Raw genomic sequence first — 26,972 nt, forward strand, 5'->3', positions numbered from 1 at the left:
TTACTGCACTGTACTGCATTCTTGATTTATGGCAATATCCAGATGTTACTGGGATCTCACAATGGAGAAGGCCAAGAGAATAAAATCTATCATTTTCATTGAGATCCAACTAACCGTACGCTTCGCTACATTCAATTTCAGATCAATCGGCAACCTTTTGAGGAAAAATCCTGACCAGGCGTAACCTTCTCAGCAGAAAATACAAAAGCCTCACGTGGAAAAAGAACAAACGCACATCATGGGATTGAGGTTTTTATTTGGGAAACAGTGATGACATTGTTACAGAAGCAGGTTTTGTTTTACTCACATGCATCTATGGGATTTGTTTTTGTTTTTATAGCTGTTTGGAGCGGGGGAAGAGGGGCGACGTTTCGTAAGTCAGGGTCACATCATAAGGAACTTTCATGCAAAGACACAAGAACAGAAATGATGTGCCTTGTTGTCTCAATAGCGGCTCTGCCACTTAGCTTTATGAGCTTTCTAGTGCAGAGCATTTTTTGTTGTTGTTTATTTTTTTCTTTTCAGTCATGTTGCAACAAACATACCATCACAGAATGAACAAATTCCCTGAATAGAAAAAAGGATGACAGCCAAAGTCTTAGAAGAGACTGGTTCCCAAAATATCTTTGGACGCTTCTTCAATCAATCATATAAACAAATGATCATATCTATCATCATGATATCATTTGTTAATCTATTAATAGAATAACCACATTTTAGGATCACGATATAAACAGTACCTTACAGTTTCTAAATTTCTGAAAATTAATTCATAATAGTTAAGAAGAAAAATATGTTTTATTGAGTTACTATTAAGAAACTATTATTCCCCCAAAATAATTGTGGAGATATTTTTAACTTTTTAACTCAAAATAATGATACCTAATATATTGACATAATTAGAAAACAACTACTCTTTAATCTCTTAAAAAATATCGAAGGGATAATTTAGATATTGAACAAACCAAAATAAATTTTGAAGGTTTTTATTCACATGTCATGACGATATAATCCCATATAATATAAAAGTTTTTTTTTCAATTATTCGACAAACAAAGAATAAACCATTATATTATTTTGACAACGTTTTAGAGAGAAAGAGAGAGTTAAAGACAAAGAGAGGTAGAAAGAAGGAAGAGAGAGAAAAAGGAATAGATGCAGTGGAAGAGGCAAAGGGAAGAAAAGATAGATAAGATATATAGAGAGAGAAGATAGTAGGAGAAAGGGGAGAACAAAAAAAGAAAAGAGAAAGAGAGGGGGAGAGAGAGACAAAGAGCAGAAAGAGAGAAGTGAGGTAAAGAGAAAAGAGTGTAGAAAGAAACTTGAAGAAAAGAGGGACATCAAAAAAGGAGCAGGTAGATAAGAGTGAAGAGAAAAAAGAAAACAGAAAGGGAAGACAAAACGAAAACAGAAAGGGAGAGGAAAAGAGAAAGAAGTAGGAAGAAGAGGAGAAGAAAAGCGAAGAGAGAGGGGGGATAGAGGGAGAAAGAGAAAGAAAATAAAGAGATGGAGTGAGACAGAGAGAGATCGAGAGAGAGGAAAAAGAGAGAGATTCAGAGAGATAACTAGAGAGAGGGGGGAAAGAAGTGAGGTAAAGAGTGAAGCGTAAGAAAGAAGATAGGAGAAAGAAAATAGGAGAAAGAACATAGGAAAAGGAGGGAGAGAAAAGGGGCAAGGATACAGGAGAGTGGAGTGAAAAAATAAAAGGAGAAGAGAAGAAAACAAGAACGAAGTAAGGAGAAAAAGGCAGAAGTAAAGGGAAAAGAGAGAGAAGAATAGAGAAAGAAAAAGAAAAAAGGGAGGAGAATATAAAACAAAAATATAGGAAAAAGGAAAATAGAGAGTGGAGATGGAGGAAGAAAAAAGAGTCGATATGTGAGCAATGAGTTGAGTGAATGGGGTAAAAAGTAAAGGAACAGTTGACATTGGGTGAAGATGATGCAGCACACATGAGTGGTAAAAGGATGACTAGAGGAGGAAAGGGAGAGGGGGGTGTATTTGGTTTGATTTCTGGAGGATGTGAAAGGATGTGCGTGGGATATTGCAGCAGAGTGTCCGTCCGAGTGAGAAATGTTGCCGGAAATGCTTCGTGTAAAAAGGACACTGCAACATTTCTCATCCTTGACATCACTCACAAGCTTTTTCTCGCACACGCTCTCTCTCTCGTTATACCCCCCTCACTCCTCGTTTTTTTTGTTTTTGTTATTCTTCCGCTTATCCAAACACACGACATCTTTAAAGGAAATTAAACTCGAGCGCACGTTATCCTTCTTAATTCCAAATGGATGCCTTAAAACATTCCAACAGCACGCTTAATAAACTCTGTATGTTTAGCGTGATTGCTACCCGCGATTTTTTGGGGGAAAGGGGGGTGTATTGTAGAAAAGGGGGTGACACATCGCGGATACGAGCGTAGGAGGACGCGGGATTGTTGCGGAATGTTTGCGGTGTTGTTCGGAACCCAGCCGTCCCATTTGTCAAGGGCTTGACCCCCACTTTGGGGGCAAAGGTCACGAGGGATGTCTGAAATAAGCTGACGAAGCTGAGAAATACAACAGGGGGGTTCGAGTAAACTGGATACCGAGAGAAGGTTCCAAAATCGACCTAGCTTATTTGTAATAAGGTTAGTGGGTTCATTTCCTGTTTTATTCTAATCGTACTAATAAAAACTTTATTGGTGACCCTTCAGAGTCCTGTCATTTGATTCAGATTTTTTTGTTTTATCGTACTTTTTTTTTCTCCCATTGGTTCGAAGTAGAGACATTCTTAATACCAATAATGTCCCTTACCCTGCCCTAAACTGTAGAAACAGAAACAGAAACCCTAACACTTAAGCCTTACACAGGGGTCTCAACCTTGCAGCCTGAGGGCCATTTGCAGCCCCCCAGTATGTTAGTTTGAGGCCATGCTTTAATATGAAATTTTAGAGTAAGTGCAGCCCATTTTATTTGGTATCCTGTTTTAAATTCTCTTTTTAAAACTTGTTTCATCAACATTTTACAGAACGGTTGCAAAAAAAATTCAATAGCATTTTTACATTAAATACAGTAAAGAAAGGATTTATTTCCTAATCAATTGATTCATTGTCATTATAATCCTTATTTTTTTAAATTTTGGACCTTATTTTGTGTAGAAAATGTACTTCATTATTTATGTATTTATTACATACGTATTTATTTTGTTACTAATTCCAATACAGTTTACTTTATAGTAATAACTTCTTTGTGAAGAAATACAAAATTCAGTGATCCCTCGCTATAACGAGGCTTACTTATCACTGTTTCAATACTTCGCAGATTTAAATTGTCTATTGGTTTCAGCATTCTGATTGGATAAACGGTCCAGAAGATTATATTTAATAATCATAAATACATGTTTACAGTATACAGTACTTTTATTGGTTGAACGAATGCTGTGTTTTGTCCTTTGATTCCAATGCATTGTAGAGTGTTTAATTGCAATATGTGATAAAACATAGAGGTTTATTTTCACGGACTTTGCCTATCATATTCATTTTGAAAGCTATATATGATTAATCACTGTGTTTGAGAACAGTGGATTATTTTCATAAGAAATTTTCTTTTAGAAAACTTTAATTTTGCGCCCTTCTGACCAAGACCTTAGCTCTGGCACGCCCCAAGAAAATTGAGTTTGAGATCCCTGCCCTAACACTAAACAATAACCCACTGAATCCATCAGTCAAGACTGAACCACAAAAACCTGAAACTAGTAGTGCGGTCGCAGTCTCATTACACGGCCCACTCCGCCTTGCTGCTAGTTAACAGCTCGTAGCCGTCGGGTGAATCTCGCCCTGTGTCAGTCTTTGCACCACACTGACACATCCCGCCATGCTTCACAACGCCGGGCCGGGCGTTCATGTTGTGGACCGCCTGGGGGCAGACATAACACATAACCAAGGGCGGAGCTTAGCAGGTAGCGCGAAAAACACACACACCAAAGACATCAGGTCGTTTTAGGACTCACCATGCACGAGGCATCTCACATCAGCCTGTAAAATACACAAAAATATGATGAAATGTTAATTCTGACAGCAGCGTCCCACCTGGTGAAGTCCAGAAGAAAAATTGAAAAATTTGAAATTGTCATTCTTTGGCCACACACATCAAACAGGTGCTATGAATAATTTATCTTAAGAGTGGGGCGTTGATAAGGTCACAATCTGCCAGCTTTGGACACTGAAAAGGGCCGGCATTTGTCGTTAGCCCCCAGGGGGGGGCTTCATCATTTCGCCCCATGCAAGATGGCAGCCGGCCGAACCTTTTGCTACAGAGGCTAATCTTGCAGTTTTTGACGACGTCTTCGTCTTCATTATTATTAGTAGAACTCAAAGTATGCTTTCCTCCAAGGGTCTTTGTCGTCTTGCCACATGCAAGATGGCAGCCTGCCTTCTCTTTGCTACCAATGCTAATTTTGCAGGATTTAACGACGAGGATGAGTGAAGAGGTGTGCAACTAATTTTCACAGAGAGCCACATCAGCATAATAGCTGTCCTTCAAAGAACCTGATGTAAATTATAATATGACTTCATGTAATTGAACGGTATGTAGAATACATGCATCTACTGTTTAATACAAAAAAACTCATTGCATACTTTACGTTTGCATTGCGAGACATGTATAATCAAAATATATAAAAATGGCAAAATCTTGGACATTTTTGGGACATGTGTTGGCCCTGACCAAGCACTTTGCAAATATCGTACTCGACAGGCATTGTGGGGAATGTAGTCTTTGGTTAAAGCACTCTTGACTTTCATATTTTAGGCAATGAGACATTTTAGGCTCTTGTGCCCCACATAAAATTATGTGTCGGGCCATATGACATATAAAAATTAGTGGAACTCCACCTCCTTCTTTGTTCAAAATTCGCAGACCTCGGTCCCTTGGAGGCCTTGATTGTCTCGCCACATGCAAGATGGCGGCCGGATGTCGTTGTGCTAACAAGGCTAATATTGTTGGATCTGCGCTAAAGTAATCTTCATATTTGATTTGCAGAAATCACAATACCTTGAGACCTTCGTTTTCTCGCCACATCCAAGATGGCTGCTAGTTGTCATTTTGCTGCTGATGCTAATCTTGCGGGATTTGACGCAACCTTGGTCTCCGTTTGGGATTAGCAGAACTCGAACAGCATTTTCCCCCAGTAAGCCTTTGTTGTCCCGACACATGATTAATGGTGGGCAGTAGTCGCTTTGATACCAAGTCTAATTTCACAGAATGTGACGTTGTCTTTCAATAGGCTTAGAAAAATAGGACCATGTTTGCCCCCAGTAGGCCTTCATAGTCTAGCCACATGCAAGATGGCGGCCAACCACAACTTTGCTACCAAGCCAAATCTTGGGTATTCGACACTGCCGTTATCTTCATATATAATTAGCCACACTTGAACTAGGGTTGCCCCCAAGAAGCTTGCGAAGTCTCGCCACATGCAAGATGGCGGCCTGCCATCGATTTGCTATCAAGGTTAATATTGCAAAATTTGACTCTGCCTCTGTCTTCGTTTAATATTAGCAAAATTCAAACAACTTTTGCCCCCGTCTTCTCGCCTTATGCAAAATGGTGGCTTGATGTTGTTTTGCTACCAATGCTAATCTCACAAAGTTTGGTGCTACCGTTGTCTTTATTCAGGTTTGACATGATAATAACATGTTAATAACATTATAAAATGTTTTTTTTAGAAATTTATAATGAAAGTGGTTCCCCCTTCGCACTAATCAGTGATAAATTAACTCTCACCTTGAAAAAGGTTGGGCTGCATATTGCTCAAGAGCTTTAAAACATAGGATATGTGTCCTTTAAACATACCAATTCATTTCTACTAGGTCACTTCTAATTCAAAATACTCCAAAAAATGCAAAGCAGGTTTATGAAGGCCTCTTAAATTGTTCTGGATAGTAACCGAGGTTACACTCGCCTTTTATAAATCCTACTTCTGGTAATTACAACCCAGTTATATTTCGTAACTACTGGTTGTTGTAATAACTTGATAAATTGTTATTCCAGAGATGTATGTTAAGCTATATTCATAAAAGACTGATGTTTTAGTGACCCCCTATCTTAACCCTACTTATAGTGATTACAACCCGGTAATAACATTGTTATAATGTTGTAATGACATTGTAATAACATAGTAATAACAAACTAACATTGTAATAACATAGTAACAACCTTGTAACAACATAGTAATAACATATTTCAGAAATGCTCATCAAACTGGGAGTGACAGGGCTTCAAAACACAAGATATGTGTCCTCTAAACTTACTGATTAATTTATACGAGTAAACCTCTTTGTCAGAAAAATCCCAAGCAAGACTATAAATGCCTCTCGACTTGTTCTGATGTTAAACTCACTTATTTTAACCCAACAGCTAATTATTATAACATAGTAATAACATAGTAATAACATAGTAATAACATGATAAGTTCTGTTCTCTGATTATTTCTTTTTAATTAAGGGGTAGCTTTAACGCTAATCAGTAAAAAAAAAGTAGATCTCAGCTTCAAAAGGGCTAGTGGCCCCTTTGTTAGTGTTTTTAAACGATTCAGATTCTAAGGGCCAATTCAAAAAAAGATAACACAGGACACTAGCTATTCTGAATCGGGCAGAACATTCTAGGTTGTCACTCAAAAGTCAATGAAAGTGCTATGCAATTTTTTTCCTCTATATGCAACCGTTTTCTTTTTTTTTTAATTCTGTATTTCTACCCACGTCAGTTGGGATGAAAAATATAATCCGCGTGCAGAATTCCTAAAGCTCCTTTTATCCTCGTCGAATTTCTTAAGAATCCCACCTTTGCCCTCCCACTTCCCCTAAAATAAATGACACGGATCTTGTCGCCTTTACTCGCCGTGACCTTCGACCCCCGGGAGGTTCCCTCAAATGTTCATCATGGACACTTTATGTTTAATTTTCGCCTTTATGGAATGTTTGCAAGCTAAATTTTGAGTTTTTTAATCGAATTTGATTGAACAAAATCCATTTGTTTTCATTCATTTACAACGTAAGCATTTCATAAAGACAGTACAATTGAAACAAATGATAGAACTAGATTTATTTATTTATTCAGGTCAATTGAGGTGTCAACCGGACCTTCAAGCTAACGGCCACAGTCTTATTTAGCCAGTTACCGAGCGGTAAAACCCACTGTCCCAGGAACTTAAACGCAACATCACCCCTAATTGAGAAAGGCATTGTTATTATTGTCCAGCAATTATCCAACCCTCCCAAACCTGGTCCTCTATAGCAACCCTATGATGCCTCAAGGCAAACTTGATTTTTAAGAGATCAGTTTTAAAATGATATAACACAGTCATGATGATTTGATCTTTTTTTAACATAGCCTATTACATGGTAATAACACTTTAATAACTATATAATGACTCTGCTAATTGGTGATCCAATATGCGGTGTTCAATTTCCATGTTTCCTGACCAGTGGTCAGTTTGAATTATTTGTGTTGTTAAAATTGGTTGCTTAGAAGAAAGAAATGGGGGGTGAAAGGTCATTTTCAGGGGGCTTCCCCTATCCTCTTATCTTATTTCTTTCACATTTTCAGATTAAAATTGAAAAAAAAGCACTGAAACACACACACATACACTTACTGTTTAATTACTTGATTTAAAATGTGTATTTATTGCTATTTGTTTTTAATTTACATGAATTTAATTAAATTAGAGATCGTAATGGTTTAAAGTATAAATAAATATATGTATTTACACATATTTTTAACAATCACAGAACGAAAAATAATATCATCATCATCACATTAAGATGTAAATAATATCCAAGAATACACCATTAATTTAACCTGTCCTAATTGTAATCAGTAAAATCTGAATAATTGATTAATTAAATGATATTAACGCGAATTGTTTCCAAGAGAGTATATGAGTTGCTTAATTCCTAACCGCCTGACGTCACGGCATCCCCTGCAACAAGTGAGCACGTAGAGAATATTTCTTGATGTTCTAAATGACTTTTGAATATTCTTTCAACTATCTCAGATGTTATATAGGGAGAGGGCTTAGTTATCCACACATGGTGTGCAATAATGGCCCATGCATTCTCTAAAATCACATTACATGATAGAAAATAAAGAAAAATGTGCGTTTAAAGCTGTAAAAGGGGGAAATTGTGAAATGAGGGTGGGTTGTGACCTTATCATCTCTTCTATTGTTTATTTATTTGTTGTTTTCAGTTTTATCAAATCCATTACTGCCTGTGAGCATCAATTCATCATCTTAGACAACACACACGCATGTACACTTAATTCATTTTTCTTAATTTAAGATTAAATTAGTATTCATGCGTAATGTTTTTTATTATGTAGGAGTTATTCATTAAGGAGGTTTGGTAATCGTCTATATTCTCTCTAAAAGAAAATAACCAACGCGCACGTTAACCTGGCTTTAATTTGGGTGCATCATTATGCGTTAATCATTAATAATGCAAGATGAAAAAAAGTAAAACCGCGCCATCCGGTCCGCAAACATGAAAACGTGCAACTGCCCGCTGCGGAGCTGCAAATATGTTCTCCCTCTTTTGTAGGCTTTGACGCGAACCGAACGCGTTATCGATCCGGATTGTGATAAATCAGTCGCGTGCGTGTAGGTGATGCGAATCAATCCTGGATTCGGTTCTCAGACGCACTTGCGGTTAGAATAAATCGTGGAAAAGTGGAGGGAATAAATGACTTACCTTGTTTATTACTCTCACTGCGCTCACGGAGAGCTTCTGGTCCGCTTCTGATATCCACCGTCCACTTTCTCCCGTTTTTCTCCCCCCTCGTGCGCCCATTTTTTCCCTCGTACTCACCCATGTTTCGCAAAACCGAGTTAAATCTGGATTAATCTCATGCAAGAACGGAATGAATAAAAATACAATGTCCGGTTGATTGTGTTGTCATCTTTTGAAAGTGCTGCAGGCATGGCCGAGGAGTTTTCCCTTGGAGTTGTCCGAGAAGGGGAGAGAGAGCACTCTGAATTGTTTTTTTTTTTCGAGAAAGGGGGGAAACAAGACGTCCCCCCTTTAAGGGAGTCACTTGCGCATTTTGGGCTCACTTTATAAGCAACAACCGCGTGTAATATCTGTATTCTTATTCATAGAACAATCTTCCGAGTGCTATATTTTTCCCTATTGTCTCGTTTCACTCATTCACAATCCATACAATACATTTTAAAGCTTCTGTATTGTTTCCTTTGCTACAATACTGCCTGAAACGCAATAAACATAATATTCCCCTCGTATTAAAACGCAAATTAAACAAAATATGTTGTCATTGGCGCCAACGGAGGCTGCAGTTCCCCAACAACCGCTAGATGACAGTGCAATCCATTTTTTTCCCTCTCTTTTTCCAAGGGGGGAGAAATCCTGCAGAAATCCTCACACAAAAAGCCGGAATCCCCATGCAAATTCCCCAAATAAGTTCACATGATTGTCAATGGGCGTCATTATGAAGACATTATGTGACATTATGCGCAAGAAAGGACGCAGCTAATTGCTTTTTTTGCACGCTAATCGTGCATCTGCTTTTTTTGTAAATGCTGAAGTCTTGTAAGTGGGTTTTTTATTTGCACAAGGCGAGTTGGACGGTGCGTGCGTACCGCAATGCGCACGTCCGTGTGTCCCTTTCCGAGCGCAACTCTTGCATTTACGGATGAAAAAGAACCAAGCACCAATTCCACAGCTTGGGGGGGGTTATCTGTTGGTCATTATAGCTTTTGTCGCCGGTAAGCACCGCCTCGTTTGTGCACGATATTTCTATTCTAAATAAAAGCAATGGGGATCGAGAGGGAGATGCGCTAATAAGTTCCAAAAGAAAAGCGATCTGGACCTTTCAAATTATAGAAAATATAGAAAAGAAGACGAGAGCCCCCAGTGGTGAGATGAGGACGCTGGAAAAGGGGTGAAGATGCGCATGCATTGAATGGAGAACTGTAGAAGGAATCGTATGTGACATTAAAAAACGTGATACGTGTTTTGGGGGGAGAAAAAATCCTATAAAGTAAGTCCAATGGATCTGGTTCTATTGTAAATATACACACATATTGGGTGTTCCGTGTTTCCTTGTGGTGATAGCCACTTTTTACAGCACACGGCGCAGAAAGGGAAACTCCAACCAATCGCGCGCAAGAGAAGGAGTGGCTAAACTATCAGCCTCTCTCTCTTTCTCACCTCTATCCCCCACTTTTCTCCCCCCTCCTCTATGCGGAGCTCTGGCCAGTCAGTCGCCTTTGATTATCAGTCTCCAGCAGCCCCTCTCTTGGCTCCTTGACACGAGCACCATATAAGGCGCAGCGATCTCCATAGAAACGTGTCACTTTCAATAGTCGTGTCAAAGTTCACTATATACAGACATTCGCGCAGATCCCCCCGTTTCGGAAACATTGCTGCGCAGCTCCTCTTCCTTTAAAGCATTTTTTCAAGGGGGGAGGCTCGCTCTTGTGTTTTTTTTTTCTTGCATATTCTACTACTTGTGTTGATTTTTTCCTCCGTCTTCTCCTTCTCCTGCTGAAGCCGCAGCTGCCTTTTTCCCGTGATCTTTTTTTTCCGCGGGAGCTGGAAGTCGGCGTGTGGACTCTATTCGATGAAGATGTGCTTGATTTAAAAAGAAAAAAAACACACGCACGCGCGTCTGATCTGCAGTTTTGTGTTGCGTTTGTGCGCGCGCACGACGGACTAAAGAGGGGGAAAGGAGAAAGGAATTTCTTACAACGCGGCTGCACTTTGGATCCCAGCGTCTTTCCCCCGCGAAGGTTTATTTATTTATTTTGAGAGAAATCCTCGCTCATGTGAAGCGCTTCTGTGGTGGTTATTTTTTTGAACCCCCAACGACGCGTTTGGACTCGCCTTCGACCAAGATTGGGGGATTCCTGAATGGCTGAGTTACCTTGGAACTGGCCTCCCGATACGCGCGTATGGTGATCGGGTAAGGTCGTCCCCTGCAGCCGTATTGATCCCCAGAGAAAGAGGGGAAAACAGCTCCTCTTTTTTGGGTTTCTTTTTCTCGCATCACCGCTCCAGAATCAGCAGCGACCATTTCGCTCTATAGCACTTTCCGGGGCCGAGATATGGCAATGGTAGTTAGCGTGTGGCGAGATCCGCAGGAGGACGTGGCCGGAGGACCCCCGAACGGCCCCAACCCCGCAGTTGTGAGGGAGCAGCAGCAAGCGGCGTCGGCTGCACCGCACACCCCGCAGACCCCCAGCCAACCGGGACCTCCGTCCACGCCGGGCACGGCCGGGGCGGACAAAAGCAGCCAGAACTCTGGACAGAACCAACAGCACATTGAGTGCGTGGTTTGCGGGGACAAATCGAGCGGCAAGCACTACGGCCAGTTCACCTGCGAGGGCTGCAAAAGTTTCTTCAAGCGGAGTGTACGCAGGAACTTAACCTACTCATGTCGTGCAAATAGGAACTGTCCCATCGACCAGCACCATCGGAACCAGTGCCAGTACTGCCGCCTCAAGAAGTGCTTGAAAGTGGGCATGCGACGGGAAGGTGAATATTAATTTTGAAACGCTTTTTACGCGCAAAGGATCGAGTGTTTTTGTCTAATTCCGCGCTGCATGCTTTGAATTATAAAGAACCGGTGACCCGGTTCGGGTTTTTTTCTGCACACACTTTACTGGAGACCCTCACACACACTCACACACACGGAATTCCCTCCTATCCACGCGCGACTTGACCTCTCGTGTCGCGCTTCCGAGCAGCTTCTCAACTTCACAAACATGTCCAAGATATTTGTACGTTTAATTTATATTATCTTAACTTGAATTAACGCTCATTTCTGTGGAGGGCTGTCTACGCGCGTGCGTGAAATTAATATTCAAAAGCGACGGCGAGGATTGTTTTATTTACGCGCGAGGCTTTGATGTGCGTAAAATCTGACAAATACATAATTTAAAGCCTGAATTATCGGTTTTGGGGATAATATTTTGGAGGATTTAGGGGGTGTTGCTCTGGAGAAAGAGAAATACACGCATTGGATTGATTTATCACAAGTGCAAGGTTGGAAAGTTCGATCAAAAGAGCGGAATTTAAGCAAATAATGGGAAAGGTTTTGTCCAAAAGGTTACCTAGAACACAGGGTGGTGCTTTGATATATGGAAATCTGAAAAATACGTAATTTAGAGCTTGAATTCTCACTTATGGAGATAATTTTGGGGAGGGGATAGGTGGGTTTGCTATGGAGAAACAGAAATACAATTATAGTGAGCGATTATGGGCGGGTGGCTGGAAATTGGATACAAATTGCGGAATTTGTGGAAATATTTAGTTTTCGCCTAAAAAAAGTTGCCAAAGACAGATAGCGATGTCCTGAGGAGCATAAAGTCTAAAAAATGCGTAATTTACATCTTGAATTGCAAGTTTTAGAAATATTTTTAGATGATTTAGATGGTGTTTCTATGGAGCAAAATAAATATAAGTATTGGAATGATTAATTAAAGAAAAAGGTTAGAAAATTTGAACAATGTTATTACAAAGTGTTCACCCACAAAAAGTAAAAGAAATCTGCAGCAATGCTTCGGTGTGTGTGAAATTGGAAACAAATGGAAATTGGAGCCTGAATTATCACTTTAGGATAGATTTTGAGGGATGATAGAGTGTTGTTATGGAGACAAAGACATAAAAGTGTTGTAATCATTAATTATGTGGGTGAGATTGAAAACGTCGAATCAATTGACAGAATTTGTGATTATATACAGTTTCGAAAAACAAAAGTTGCCCAAAACCCACTGTGACGCTTTGATGTGCGTACCATCTGAAATTATGTCATTTGGAGAGAGAAAGAAAAATCAGTTTAGGGGACAGTTTTAGTGATTATTTCCTTGGCTTTATTTCCATGGGGGAAAAATAAGCATAAGTATTGAAAATTCCTGAGGGGCAAGGGTGTGATATTAGACAAAATGGTAAGATATATGGAAAATGTTTCCCCCCCAAATGTGACCCAAAACGCAAAGTTCTCTTGCACGCACACTTTGTCAGTCATGGATGCACATTTCCTCTTCTTCTCTTTCTTTTTGTCAGCGGTTCAGCGAGGACGAATGCCTCCAACCCAGCCCAACCCAGGCCAGTACGCGTTGACCAACGGTGACCCCCTCAACGGCCATTGCTATCTATCCGGATACATCTCCTTATTGCTGCGGGCTGAACCCTACCCAACGTCCCGGTACGGGAGCCAGTGCATGCAGCCCAACAATATCATGGGCATCGAGAACATCTGCGAACTGGCTGCTAGGTTGCTCTTCAGCGCCGTGGAGTGGGCCAGAAACATCCCTTTCTTTCCCGACCTGCAGATCACCGACCAGGTTTCGCTTCTTAGGCTGACGTGGAGCGAGTTGTTTGTGCTTAATGCCGCCCAGTGCTCCATGCCCCTTCACGTGGCCCCTCTTCTGGCCGCGGCGGGCCTGCACGCCTCGCCCATGTCCGCGGACCGCGTCGTGGCTTTCATGGACCACATCCGGATCTTCCAGGAGCAAGTGGAAAAGCTCAAGACCTTGCACGTGGACTCGGCGGAGTATAGTTGCCTCAAGGCCATCGTGCTTTTTACATCAGGTGCGTACAAAAACGTACATGTGTGCAAAAAACGGGGTCTTCATTGTCACTCTAACAAGGGAGACCCAATCTGTGGGGACTTGTCAATCAAAAAACACGGAGGGCGATGCTTTTTAGTGCGTAAAACCTGAAAAAAACGTCATTTGAAGATTGAATTATCAGTTTATTAGGTGGTTTTGTGGCTTTTTAGCGAGCTTTGCTATGGAAAAAGGGGAATATAAATATTGCAGTGATTAATTGATGGAGGGGAGGTTGAAAATTGAATAAAGATGACAGAATTTGTGATGATCTCCCAAAAAAGTTACCCAAATGCACAGTGATCCTTTGACGTAAGTGTAATCTGAAAAATGGGTCTTTAAATGTTGAATTATCAGTTTTGTGGATATTCTTGGTGTGATATAGGGGGCGTTGCTATGGAGAAAAATAAATATAAGTATTGGGGGGAGTCATTGACGAAGAAGAGGTTGAAAATTGGAGCGAAATGAATTTGTGAAAATAGAGACAATTTCGCAAAAAGATGTCCCCAAACACAAATTGATGCTTTGGTGTGCATAAAATCTGAAAATTGCGTCAATTGGAGCTTGAATTACCAGTTTTGGGGTTAAATTTTGTGATTGTTTTTTCGGGATTGTGCTATGAAGAAAAGGGAATATTAGAGAGATTAATTGAAAATAGATTTTGCAATAATAAAAACGGTTTTTGCCTTCAGAAGGTAGTAAAATGCACAGTGATCATATGATGTGTATAAATTCTGAAAAATACGTCATTTAAAGCTTGAATTATCAGTTTTTGGGAATATTAGGGGGGGGGTTAACTGAGAAGATAAACATAACTATTGGAGTGATTAATTGACGGTAAGGAGGTTGAATACTTGGATAAAAATGATAGAATTTTTGAAGTTTTGCAGAAAAGAAAATACCCAAACGCACAGTTATGCTTTAGTGTGCGTGAGTTCTGAAAATTACTCCAGTAAGAGGTTAAATTATTTTGGAGATCATTTTGGGGACGATTTAGGGGAAATTTTTATGGACAAAAACTGATGTAAGTATTTGAGTGGTTAATTTATTTGCGTGTAAGGTTAGGCAATTTGATAAAAATAACCGAATACCTGATCATATAGACATTTAGCCAAAGTTAGCCAAATTCTGCTTTGATGTGCGTAAAATCTGAAAATGACGTCATTTGGACCATGAATTGTTAATTTTGAAGATAGTTTGGGATAACTAGGGAAGGATGTTATGAAGAAAAATATGTAAGTATTCGGGTGATTAATTTGGGTACCAGAGTAATAATTTGAATAAAAATGACGGTATTTGTGGGACTATTGACAGTTTTCGCAGAAAAGTTTGCCCAAAACACTGGGCGATATTTGATGTGCGTAAAATTTGGGACATCCGTAATTAGGAGATTGAATCATCAGTTTTAGATGCACATTATAAGGGGGTTTGCTATGGAGAAAATGAAATATAGATATTCGAGTAAATAATTGACAGGGTTCAAGTTGAAAACGGAAAAATAAAATGACGGAATTTGACAGGAATATTGACAGTTTTCGCCCCCAAACTAAGTTTCCCAAAAGCCACTGCAATGTTTTTTACGTCAGGTGGGTAAAAAAACATCCAAAACGGCGTTTTCACTGTCACCAAAAGAGAGCAGGCCAATCTGTGGGAACTTGATGTCAACTGGGGTCACAAGGATGCAAAAACAACGTGGAAAGCTTTTATTTTACGTTTGTTTTCGGAAGATGGATGAGTGCTCGTAAATGTTCGGCACACATGTCAAACAAATGTGGCGAAAAGGTGAAAGAGTCCATCAGTGCGTGACAGCTGGCACGTTTGGAACCACGAACGCACCACGTAAAAAATCGCCCCATTAGAGGGGAGGGGAGAGTAACGTTGCACAAGGATGAGTTTACTTGATCCATTGAATGCGTCGTGTCAAATCGTGGAGAAAAGTGTTTTAATTTTCGAGACTGTATTATTTATATGAGAAACGAGTTCATGTTTGTGTCTCTATACCAAAACTTCTTCAATAAGACTACCCCCCACCCCTTCCTTTGCACAAGTGAAACTAACACAGGCCGCAAACTTTTTTCAACTCTGCCACAAGCTTACACACTTCTTTAGAACACACTTGGAAAAACTTCTGACGTGTTGAAGGAACTCTGTTTTTTTGTGTTTGTTTTATTCGTATTTTTTGTTATTTTCTTTTTTTTTTTAGAAATATTTAAACGTTGCATAAGAGATATGGCCACTACTTTAAGAAGTTATTTGATTTAATTTATTTTAATTCAATTCACCACACGTAATTGACATTTTAATTCTTTAAAAACAGGGACAATATATATATATTATTTTATTTTATTTTATTTGGAGTTTTTTAAATTGTCTGTTTTTAATTATCTTTTTTTTTATGTATTTTTTTTTCTGCTAAAATTACAATCATTTAGCATTTACTATCTATTTTATTTTCTCCATGAACTATATTTTTAACATAATTTTGCTTGTTTCAATGATGTTTTTCCATATATATATATATATATATATATATATATATTCTATACTTACTCTGCATGATATATTCTATTATGTTATCTTATATTCTATTGTATTAATCACTTGAGCTAACAGGAAGGATGGTGCCATTGTCCATTTTATAAATGGATGAATTTGAATTTTCTTTATTGGCATTGATAACAAAGTAGTGAACATTGTTTCGAACCAGATAAGAGGTAGCCCTCCAGGATAAACGTGTGGTAAAATACTAGAGGAAGAAACTAAGATAAAAAGAAGATTAGGATAAGCAATAATTTGAAAAAACGTGTAATCGTAGCACAGTCAATTGCTGCAGGTGTTACAGATCCGGCCAATCAAAATCAACCATTTGATTTATTTGATATCTTTCTTGGTACTTTGTTTTTGAAAGAAACACAAAAAGTTTATACTATAATATGATGCATGGAATAATCAGGTAACAGACAGGCAATAACAACAGGCGTGACAGATTCCGGCACTCAAAAATCACCGGAATCAACTTGCTTGGTGTTTTTTTTTTGGCTACTTTTTGAATTAAACCAGAAAATAAATGAATATGTTACTGATATGCGTATATAACATCATTAATGGAATTTTCATGTTATAACAACAGCAGTACAGGCGTGACTGATCCCGGCACTCAAAATTCAATGTGTTTCATGTTTTTTCGGCTATTTATTTTAAATAATACACAAAAAACAAATGCAATTTTAGCGTTTTGTATAGAATACAATATACTTAATGTAGTAACCACATAGTAATAGACAGTCATTCGCTGCAGGCGTGACAGATCCAGGCACTCAAGATCACACCATATTCAACTGTTTAATGTTTTTGGGGGGTTACTTTTTTCTATTCAACAAAAAATGAAGGTGAGGTATATAGGTTTTCGCGAAGAAGATGACTTGAAGATTTGAATAAAGCATAGTCGCATAAGGCAGTCAATAACTGGAGGAGTGATGGATGCCAGCACTCAAAATAACCACATTCAATTTGTTTTTTATTTTGTTTTTTACTTCCCTTTTCACTGTGAAAAAAAGGAAAAAAGTGTTCACGTTTCACACAGAATACAACATAATGAATGTAATTACCACACAGTCATCGCAGACAGTCAATAACTGCAGGTGTGACGGATCCCAGCACCCAAAAACACCACATTCATTTTTTCCTACGTCTTCTCGGTTACTTTCTTTCAATAAAACAAAAAAAGAAGGATAGTGTTCATGCTTCGTGCAAATAGAACATGATAAATGGAACAACAACGTTGTCGTGGCAGACTGTCAATCGCTGCAGGGGTGACGGATACCGGTACTCACAATCACTACATTCTACTCGTTTAATGCTTTTCTTTGCTACTTTTTCTCAAAGAAAACAAAAAAATGAAAGAAAGGTGATCATGTTTTTTTTCTTGATAGACTCCTACGCGTATCTTTGTGTGTCCGTAGGGGTTTGCAGGGGCGTTTTGCCAGGAACGTCGAGGATTATTTGCCTTAAATAAATAATCTTCCGCGCTGTCACTATTTGATGCATAAATAATGGTCTTCGTGTCGGTCCACTGACATCGGCTCTTTCCTGACACGTACGCGAGGCCTTGACTTGTGTGTGTCCACGCGTGGGTACGCTTGGGTTCGGGTGCATATTGACCTGTTTGAGAATGTTGCAGCAAGTGTCTACCTTTTCCACGCATTTTTTTAAATTCACTATTGTGTCTTTTTTTTTGAAGAAATCGCACCTGTTTAAAAGTATTAGGGTGATCAGGTGACAGGAGAGAGGTTGAAAAATGGGATAAAAATGAAAGAATTTATGAGAATGTAGAGAGTTTCCCAAAAAGAGTTACACAATGATGCATTGATGTGCGTAAAATATGATAACGACGTCATTTTGAGTAAAAATGATCAGTTTAGAGATAATTTTGGGGAACATTATAGGGCAGAGCGTAAAAGACTAATTAATTTTGAGTATTAGAGGGATTAATTTTGAGGCCAAGATGTAAAATGTAAAATAAATGACGGAATTTGTGGAATTATAGACGGTGCCGCTAAAAAAGTTATCCAACACACAGGGCGATGATTTGACATAAGTAAAATATCAAAAATACGTCAATCAAAGCTCGAATTGTCATGCATATCGACCTGATTGTGAATTTTGCAGCGTGTGCAGCCTTTCCACGCCTTTTTATAATCCACTATTGTGTCTTATTTCAAAGAAATCCCACCTGCGTTTTATTACAAAAGTGGACTATTACGATTGTGTGGAATTAAAACGTCTTGGCTTCTTTAAAGAGGGACACTCCGCCTTAATCCAAAAGGATTTGCATACATGCCTCCTTGAGCAACCAGGCAAAGGTCACACTAAATCACCGCGAGATCTCGGGGTCGACCCTTGGGTTCACGAGGTTATTGTGTCTGGTCGCATTGAGTTATAGCTGGCAAGTCACCAGTAGGATAGAAAAACGAACCTCCACCCCTCTTTTGAACCACCGGCAGCTTAAATCAGTGTTTCCCAAAAGTAGGAAGCGTTTGCCTTGGCAAAATAATGCCAACGGGGAAAAAAACAAGCAAAAAAACAAAGGAGCGTTAACACTTTTCACAGTTGATGGTAATATTACTCACTCACAACACCAAAACTTCATTACACTACCATCAGGGCGCAGATGCAGTGCAAAAATATTCAAGAAAGACCTTTTCGGGAAAAGCCTGATCCCCCCTGCCATCACCCTTTAAACCTGCTCCACTGACCCATCCAACCAGTCTACCCTCATTGCCCCTCTGTCATGTCTGATTTTTATTTATTTCTTTCGGTAATGTTTTCTCCTGGTACAGTTGGTGGAAGTGAAATTCCTTAAGTGGACCAATACATTAAATATAAAATAATATCCTGCAAATGTGGCTTTCCACACCATAGAAAAAGACTGGTAACATTTATGAACACATCTTGAGCATGACCAGAATTAGATACAGTGGTGGATATATGAAACATAGATTTTATTATTTTCAAGACAAGGCCACCAAAGTGAAACATTTTTCATTAAAAATGTATATAATTAAACATTAAATGGACAGTGTCTATTATTCGACCATTAGAAGTTGTGGTACTGTGTAGTGCAACCCAAAAAACAACTAAAGACCTCAAAGTGACTGTATCGCAAAATAGAAAGAGAGAGACAGAGATAGAGAGAGAGAGCGAGAGAGAAGAAAGAAATAAAGAAAGAAAGAAAGAAAGAAAGAAAGAAAGAAAGAAAGAAAGAAAGAAAGAAAGAAAGAAAGAAAGAAAGAAAGAAAGAAAGAAAGAAAGAAAGAAAGACTGCAAGTTAAGTTTGTCTCTTTCGTGTACCCGTAGCGGCAAGATGGCCGACCTTTATGGTGATATGTCCGATGCAAAATTCTCAACCCATGAGTATCTAATTAAAGAGGCTTTTTGAATCTACAACATGGTTTTTTACTTATCATTAAAATCAATTTTGTTTTCACACAAAGATTGAAGTTTTGGTTGTTTTTTTTATCATTGATATTTGATATTTGAATTAGATAATATACGTTACTGTTTTTCAATGTTTGACCGAAAACGAGTGGTAAGGAAGAATGCAAACTACGGAGACTCAAAGTGACTAAAACACAGCCTAGCTTTTTAATAGGAAGGAAAAAAAAAAAAAAAAAGACAAAATGAGAGAAAAGAGAGACGAAAAAGGAAAGAGATGACATGTGATAAAATAAACGAGGGGAAAAAAGGAAAGGGAAAAGGAGAGGAAAGGAAGAAAAAAGGAGAACCAAACGAAAAATGCCAAACATATAAAACTGAAAGAGGAAACAAGAGAGAGAAAAAGGAAAAGAGGAAAAAAGAGGACTAAAGAAAGAAAAATAGGTAGACATGAAGAAGAAAATAGGAAAAATAACAAAAATAATACTTAAAATGATCTTCGAGTGGAACTTGATTACCTATATTGTATTTTTTTTTCTTTTTTTTTGAGAAATAAGAAAATAAATAAAATTATTTGCAGAAAAGATGAAGAAAAAAACAAATACATGCTCATTTCTAGACCTCCAAATATAAAACATACATCTTTACATAATAGCTCATGTATTTGTTTTGCTCATTACATAAATAAATATTGTTTTAGTTTTGCCAAATAACATTTTTACCCATCCAGAGTCACTAAGTAACACACACTGTCCCTTTAATCCGGAATATTATTATTCGAAGTCGTTCTGGTTTGGCTGGTCATTACTTTCTCTCAAAGAATCCAGAATTGATTTAAAAAGTGGAAATTTATTTCTAAATTCAACTTGTAATCATAGTCGTATGGCAGGTCCTGAAGTCAAACCAGTTGAAAAAAAAAACAGGGCAGATGGGTCTATAGAGAAAAGAAACGAAATGATTTAACAGCTTACTGCAGAGTAATTAGGTCACATTACAAGCAGAGCAATTTCACATTTATCAGGGCCCCTTTTGGGTTTTCCCCTTAAAACTTAAAAAAAAAATCTCTAGAGTGCATGCATGGAAAGCACGCTGGCCTTTATTTGATTATTAATATTTCCCAAATGTTAACTCTCTCTGCAGCCTCAAACGCACCACCATTTAGATCCCGAAATGTAACTAAATAAATGATAATGCACTTTAAAGAGGATTTTCTTTTCCAAGGTGCTAGATTTTTTTAGATGTGATGCAGCACATTTGAGCGTCAAATCGAGAAGGGAATCACGTCGAATGATGACTTGACACAACACTAGAGTTATACATATTTTTTTTACCGTTTTTTCAGATGATATTTTCTCATTTACATTTTCGAAATGAAAGCTCAAAATGGTCGCCTTTCATGTCAGTATAGAATAAAATTAAAAAATATATATATATTTGTTCATTCAAAAGGCGGCCACATACATTTAAGCACACAAAAAGTAGATACAATACGTTTAAGAATAGATATAAAATAAATAGATAAATATATAAAAATAGATAAACAGTTATGGTAATATGTACATACATAGATAATTAAATACATTGATTAAAAGCTAAATAATAACTAAGAAAATGTATAAAAATAGGTATATAAGTAATAAATGAATAATTAGGAAGAAAAATAATGAAATAGGTGAACACATAAGTAGATGCATATATCAAAAAAACAGCTGATTCAATAAAATTAAGCTATACCCAAATTGTGACAAACATTTCATCCCGAGCAGCAGACGACAGTTTGGGGTAGAAATGGGTTGACCACTGCTTGTGTTTGTTTGTAAGAGAGGGAGAGACAGAGAGAGCGAGTGAGAGAGAGAGGGAGAGAGAGAGGGAGAGAGAGGGAGAGGGAGAGGGATAAGGAGAGAGAGAGAGAGAGAGAGAGAGAGAGAGAGAGAGAGAGAGAGAGAGAGGAGAGAGAGAGAGAGAGAAGAGAGAGAGAGAGAGAGGAGGAGAGAGAGAGAGAGAGAGAGAGAGAGAGAGAGAGAGAGAGAGAGAGAGAGAGAGAGAGAGAGAGAGAGAGAGAGCGAGAGCGAGAGAGAGAGAGAGAGAGAAAGGGAGAGTGGGGGGAAGAAAGTAGGGAAGTAAGTAAGAAAGAAAGAAAGAAAGAAAGAAAGGAAGACAGAAAGAAAAACAGAAGGAAAGACAGAAAGAAAGACAGAAAGACAAAAAGAAAGACAGAAGGAAAGGAAGAAAGAAAGAAAAACGAAAGAAAGAAAGAAACGAAGAAAGAAAGAAACAAACAAACAAACAAAGAAAGAAACAAACATCTGAACAAACTAACCCATATCCCTTAACATTGGCCAATTTTGCTCGATTTAGGTTTATTTTTAGGTAAATTATGAGAAACAGAAAAGCTTTTGGTACTTTTGTTCACTCTGCTGTGTATTGTGTTTTTTTTTTTTTTTGACTAATTCAATTGAACTATTTTGGTATTTTTAAAACCTTGATTTGCTTTATTTGAAATGTGTATTCCGTGGTGCGTTTAAGTCAATGATTAAGGTTAACCCGTCAAGTGATACTTACAAAAATGTACTCTTAAATTCATAGAGTTTTGACTCAATTACTTGAAGTTTTTTTGGCATTTTAATATCAAAACTTGGTTGTTAAAAAGTCCTTTTTTGCATCATTTGAAATATACTCAATAATAGACTCGTTAGTTTGTCACGTTTTCGACTTTGTTTTTTGTAATTATTTTGTTCTGAGAATTTTTGAAACCAAAAACTTTCTTTATTGGTTTATTTTAAATGCATGCTCCCCAGTGCGTTTGAGGTCATTTGTTCGTTCAAGTTATAGTTATTGAAACATTTTGATTAATTATTAGTTCATTAAGAGTTTTTTTGGGCATTTTTAAATTAAAATAATAAAAATGGGCTTAATTTATACCAACTAGTGCATCCAAGTTACCTTGGTCTGAAAAACCTTGTTTAAAATTGTCCTTTTTGTGTGTTTTCTCTAAAAAAGATTAATCATAAAATACTTTTTTTTCTGCTTTATTTAAAACGTGTATTAAGTAATGCATTTAGGGTATTTTTTTAAGTTTTGCTTTTTGATCATACTTTTAATTGGTTTAAATAAACTCGTAAGTCTGTCGAAGGTCTAAACTTTTTATTTTGGGCCTGAGTATTTTTTAAATAAAATGATATTTGGCTGTTTTATTTAATATGCATTTTAGGTATTTTTCAATGCTATTTTTTTCAAGTTATAAGCACAATAGTTATTTTAAATCGGCTCAATAAATTGGTCTAGTGTTGGATAAATGTATTTGAGTTGTTTTGACCCGAAAATCTTTGTTTAAAAATGTTTTCAATTTGTTTGAACTGTACAGGACAGTCACAGGAAACTATAATATTATAATAAAGTGCTTTATACTTCTGTAATGCGATTTAAAAGACAGAATTATCTTACATTCTGGATAATTACAAACAAACAGAAATAATATAAGCCTTCTATTATTTTGATATTTATTATTAAGTTTTAAATCATATTCGTATGTTATTTTTCTTGGTATTCTCGTATTTCGAGATGGGATATTTGAGTTTTTGCCATTTTTGCAATAATAAAATGATAAAAGACATGTAAAATTTTAGTTGATCTGTAGTGAATCCTTAATGAAAAGCATGTGAGAAGGAAAGAAAGAAAGAACGAAAGAAAGAAAGAAAGAAAGAAAGAAAGAAAGAAAGAAAGAAAGAAAGAAAGAAAGAAAGAAAGAAAGAAAACAAAATTAAAGACACAGACAGACAATGAAAGGAACAAAGAAAAAAGAAACAAAGACAGAAAGAGACAAAGGAAGAAAGAAGAGAGAGATTAGTCGGTCAAAGTTCTTTAATTATCAATTTGAGTTTTTCTTTTTCCTGATTCCTTTTTAAAACACACATTAAAACAGTATTTTGTTGCTTTATTTTAAATATGCATTCATCGATATGATGTTCGTCTTTTTATAGTCTTCTTTCCAGTATTTTTTTCAGTAAATTGGTTTTAATATATTTGTAAGTCTGTCATTTATTTAAGTTGTTGAATTTTAACTCATTAATTTGAGTGTTTTTTACCTTAAAAATATAGTTGGATTTTTTTTTAATAACTTTAATTAAAATGTACAGGACTGTCTCAAAAATATTATGATACAGTTCTTCATTTTCTGTAATATAATACAAAGCATACATGTCATATGTTCTGGATTCATTGCAAATCCACTGAAATATTGCAAGCCTTTATTATTTTAATATCGCAAGTTTACTGCCTACGAAAATACTTTTTTGTGTGTTATGTAAGATTTGGAAAGGGATACTTGAGTTTCCACCATAATCAATAATCCAAAAATATCAGAAGGCCTGCAACAAATAAGTTGTTTTTTATTTTTGAAATGTTTTATTCGCCTTTTAGAAAATAAAAATAGTTTATCAAGATATTCTAATTTTTTTAGACAGTCCTCTATATTATTGGTCCTTAGCTGATGTCTTGATGACTTTAGGACCCAACATTCCATCCTATCATTTTACGACCAATATCAAGAAAAGAAAATCAACTTATCACTTAAAGAAAGACAATCAAAACAAAACATAAACTTGCATACAAGCCAACATTGCGTATAAGCGCCCACCCCAAAACTGTATTAAAATAGCCACATACTTAATGAAATTTGTACCCAAAATATGCAAAAACATTTACATGTATATGCCTAGGTTGATGATAAAGATTAATATACTGGTAAAAAGCTACAAATACAACAGAAGTGGAAGGAAATAAAACCAACAAAATCACAAGAAAATTAAATGTAGTCCCTCTGAAAACATTGAGTGGACAGTAAGAAGAGATTGGGCAGGGCATTATAGCCTTCTACTGTAAATTAGTTTTTCTTCATTATGTTGCCAAGTCAAACCCTCAAAAATGGGTCTGTGACCCACCAGTTGATAAACTTTGCTCTGTATACACTGCGGTGCGTTCAATGTCATTTGTGTTTTTTAATGAAGTTGTGTTACGTAAATCGACTTGTATGCTTGTTTTGAATTCATTTATTTGAACGTTTTTGGCAGAAAAAAAACTTGCGTTATTCCAAAGAATGTTCCACGGTGCATTTAGGGTCATTAGATATTCCGGTCCTGTTCAAATAATCGCACTTTTCGGTTCTTCTGCATCTTTCGCTGATTATTGTCTATTTTCACACCCCCTTGCAGACGCCTGCGGCTTATCGGACGCCGCCCACATCGAAAGCCTGCAAGAAAAATCTCAATGCGCCCTGGAGGAATACGTGCGCAGCCAGTACCCTAACCAACCAAGCCGCTTCGGCAAACTCCTTTTGCGGCTTCCCTCCCTGCGCACAGTCTCCTCTTCGGTCATCGAGCAGCTCTTTTTCGTCCGTTTGGTAGGTAAAACCCCCATAGAAACGCTTATCAGAGATATGTTATTATCCGGAAGCAGCTTCAACTGGCCTTACATGTCCATCCAATGATCGTGACGCACACAAAAACGCAAAGAAAAAAAAATAAAAGAAGACACGGACTCCAAAATCCAAACAGAAGACGTTTTTCTTTCCCTTGGGAGAACTTTTGAAGGACTATCACTTAAATCCCCTCCTCTCCTTGCATTTTTCACCCCCTGCTTGGACTGTATGTACAGAAAAATATCGCAACACGTGTACAATATCTCGTCTTCAAGAACAATATTCCCTTTTTTGTAAAATACTAGTCTTTATTTTCTTTTTTTGTAAGAAAATGTCAAAAGAAAAAACATCATATGCGCAGTAAAAAAAACTTAGCGGGGAAACTGTTTCCTAAGCAATTATATGAAATTTGTCCTGTGTCAATGTATACTCTGTTTTGTATTTTTTCTGGTTGTAAACCGGACTTTCTGTGATTCTATACTAATGATTTTTTTGATATAACCCTTTTTTGCTTCTTATAATGAGTGTTGTCGAAGCTATGTTCTCCAAGAATTAAAATTGAAGAGAGAATTTGGGGGGGAAAAAAAGAAGAAAAAAAAGAATACATTTAGACGATAAGAAAAAAAAATCGCTATGACAATATCACCACTGATGATTGGATTCTTTTGCTCCAATACGATGGACCTGCAAAGACAAACGGAACCCCACCCCCTTCCCCTTCACTTTCCGAGGACATTTTTACTGAGAGGACATCCAGGGGGGGACCCAGCGACCCACCCCCCTCAAAGTATCCATTCTCTCCCCCAGTCAGCCACCAGTGCGATCATCAGTCAAAGAGAGACATGAAACATTAAAAAAAGCACTTTTAATATATCATTTGGAAACCGTTTTTCTTTGGGGGAGGGGGGCCACGGTTATTTCACGAATTTATGGGATGTTGCCTTCGATTTGCTTACTCCAAGATGCAGCTTTTTGTTTTTGTTTTTCCTCGGAAAGGCTGGATTGATGAAGTTGTGTGATGGTGACTGTATTATTAAAAGACAAATAGGCAACGATGTCTGTCCCCAAGCGCTTGAATTTGTTCAATTTGATGTGGTTTTCAATGGAAACGGTTAAGTTTGAACTTTAGTACAGTGATTCTCAACTTGTCTGACTTGAGGACCCATCATACCGCCCTAATGACGAGCTACGAGCCAAATATAGAACCAAATTCCATTTTCAAATGTATTGACTGAAAGGATTGTAGTTTAAAGGCCTATAGTAGTGTTCACTTTCTTCAAAAACCAATATACAGTGGAACCTCGGTTCTCGACCATAATCCGTTCCAGAACCCTGTTTGTTCGGTCACCAAAAATCGTTTTTCCCATTAAAAGTAATGTAAAATCGTTTTAATCCTTCCCAACATCCTGAATGCTTACTATGAACGTAAACGTGAAGCTAACCCAGGCTAATCGCACGTTCGCGTTAGCGTAATCTTCCTTATGAAAGATTACGCTAACATGAACGTGTACAACTAAAAAAAATCAGGTCGTTTACACATCATTTAGCACCCGGGTCTCCCCAAAAAGTGGTGAGCGGTTAAAGGATAAAGAAAAGAATTATGAATAGGATTTCTTACCTTTGTGAAGGTCTGCAGAAGCCATGCTCTATTCCCTCGAAAGAAGGGAAACTCGCACACCTTCTTAATATTTTGTTATTATTTCTTTCTTAAATGCAATAGTTGTACGCACTACCCTTCTTTTTTCACCTGTAGCAACTTTGCTGCTTGCACCGACCTTCTTCGGAAGCATAATTAGGGGCTAAAACACTCCGTTCACCGATATCTAAAGTGAAAGCAAAAAGAAGTGTGCGCGCACGTAATAAAATTTCTTTACGAGGGGTGGGGGCAATCTACACCCGTACGCCACTCAGCATCGCACCCTAGCGTACCGGCGTTCGAACTCCGATTTTTTGAACGAAAAGCGAAGCAAGAATTTCAAGAAATTTTTGGCCGAGAACCGATTTGTTCGAACTGAGAGGCGTTCAA

General features: G+C 37.6%; 1 protein-coding gene and 1 long non-coding RNA gene across 2 annotated transcripts; one reads left to right on the forward strand and one right to left on the reverse strand.

The window, feature by feature from the left end:
• Positions 1–239: 239 nt before the first annotated feature.
• Positions 240–9,327, reverse strand: LOC148365922 (uncharacterized). Its single transcript, XR_015850526.1, has 3 exons — positions 8,720–9,327; positions 3,985–4,009; positions 240–3,890 (listed from the first exon to the last, which is right to left on the reverse strand). It is a non-coding gene; the product is annotated as an uncharacterized LOC148365922 (long non-coding RNA).
• Positions 9,328–10,236: 909 nt separating this feature from the next.
• On the forward strand, positions 10,237–26,001 carry nr2f1a (nuclear receptor subfamily 2, group F, member 1a). The gene is made up of 3 exons (XM_088336387.1): positions 10,237–11,521; positions 13,052–13,579; positions 24,741–26,001. Exons 1-3 carry the CDS (start codon positions 11,092–11,094, stop codon positions 25,013–25,015), a joined length of 1,233 nt encoding a protein of 410 aa, XP_088192513.1. The 5' UTR covers positions 10,237–11,091; the 3' UTR covers positions 25,016–26,001.
• Positions 26,002–26,972: the final 971 nt, after the last annotated feature.

Source organism: Urocampus carinirostris, chromosome 5 (genome assembly GCF_059441175.1).
Source record: "Urocampus carinirostris isolate Australia breed hairy pipefish chromosome 5, RoL_Ucar_1.0, whole genome shotgun sequence".
Classification (NCBI taxonomy): Eukaryota; Metazoa; Chordata; class Actinopteri; order Syngnathiformes; family Syngnathidae; genus Urocampus; species Urocampus carinirostris.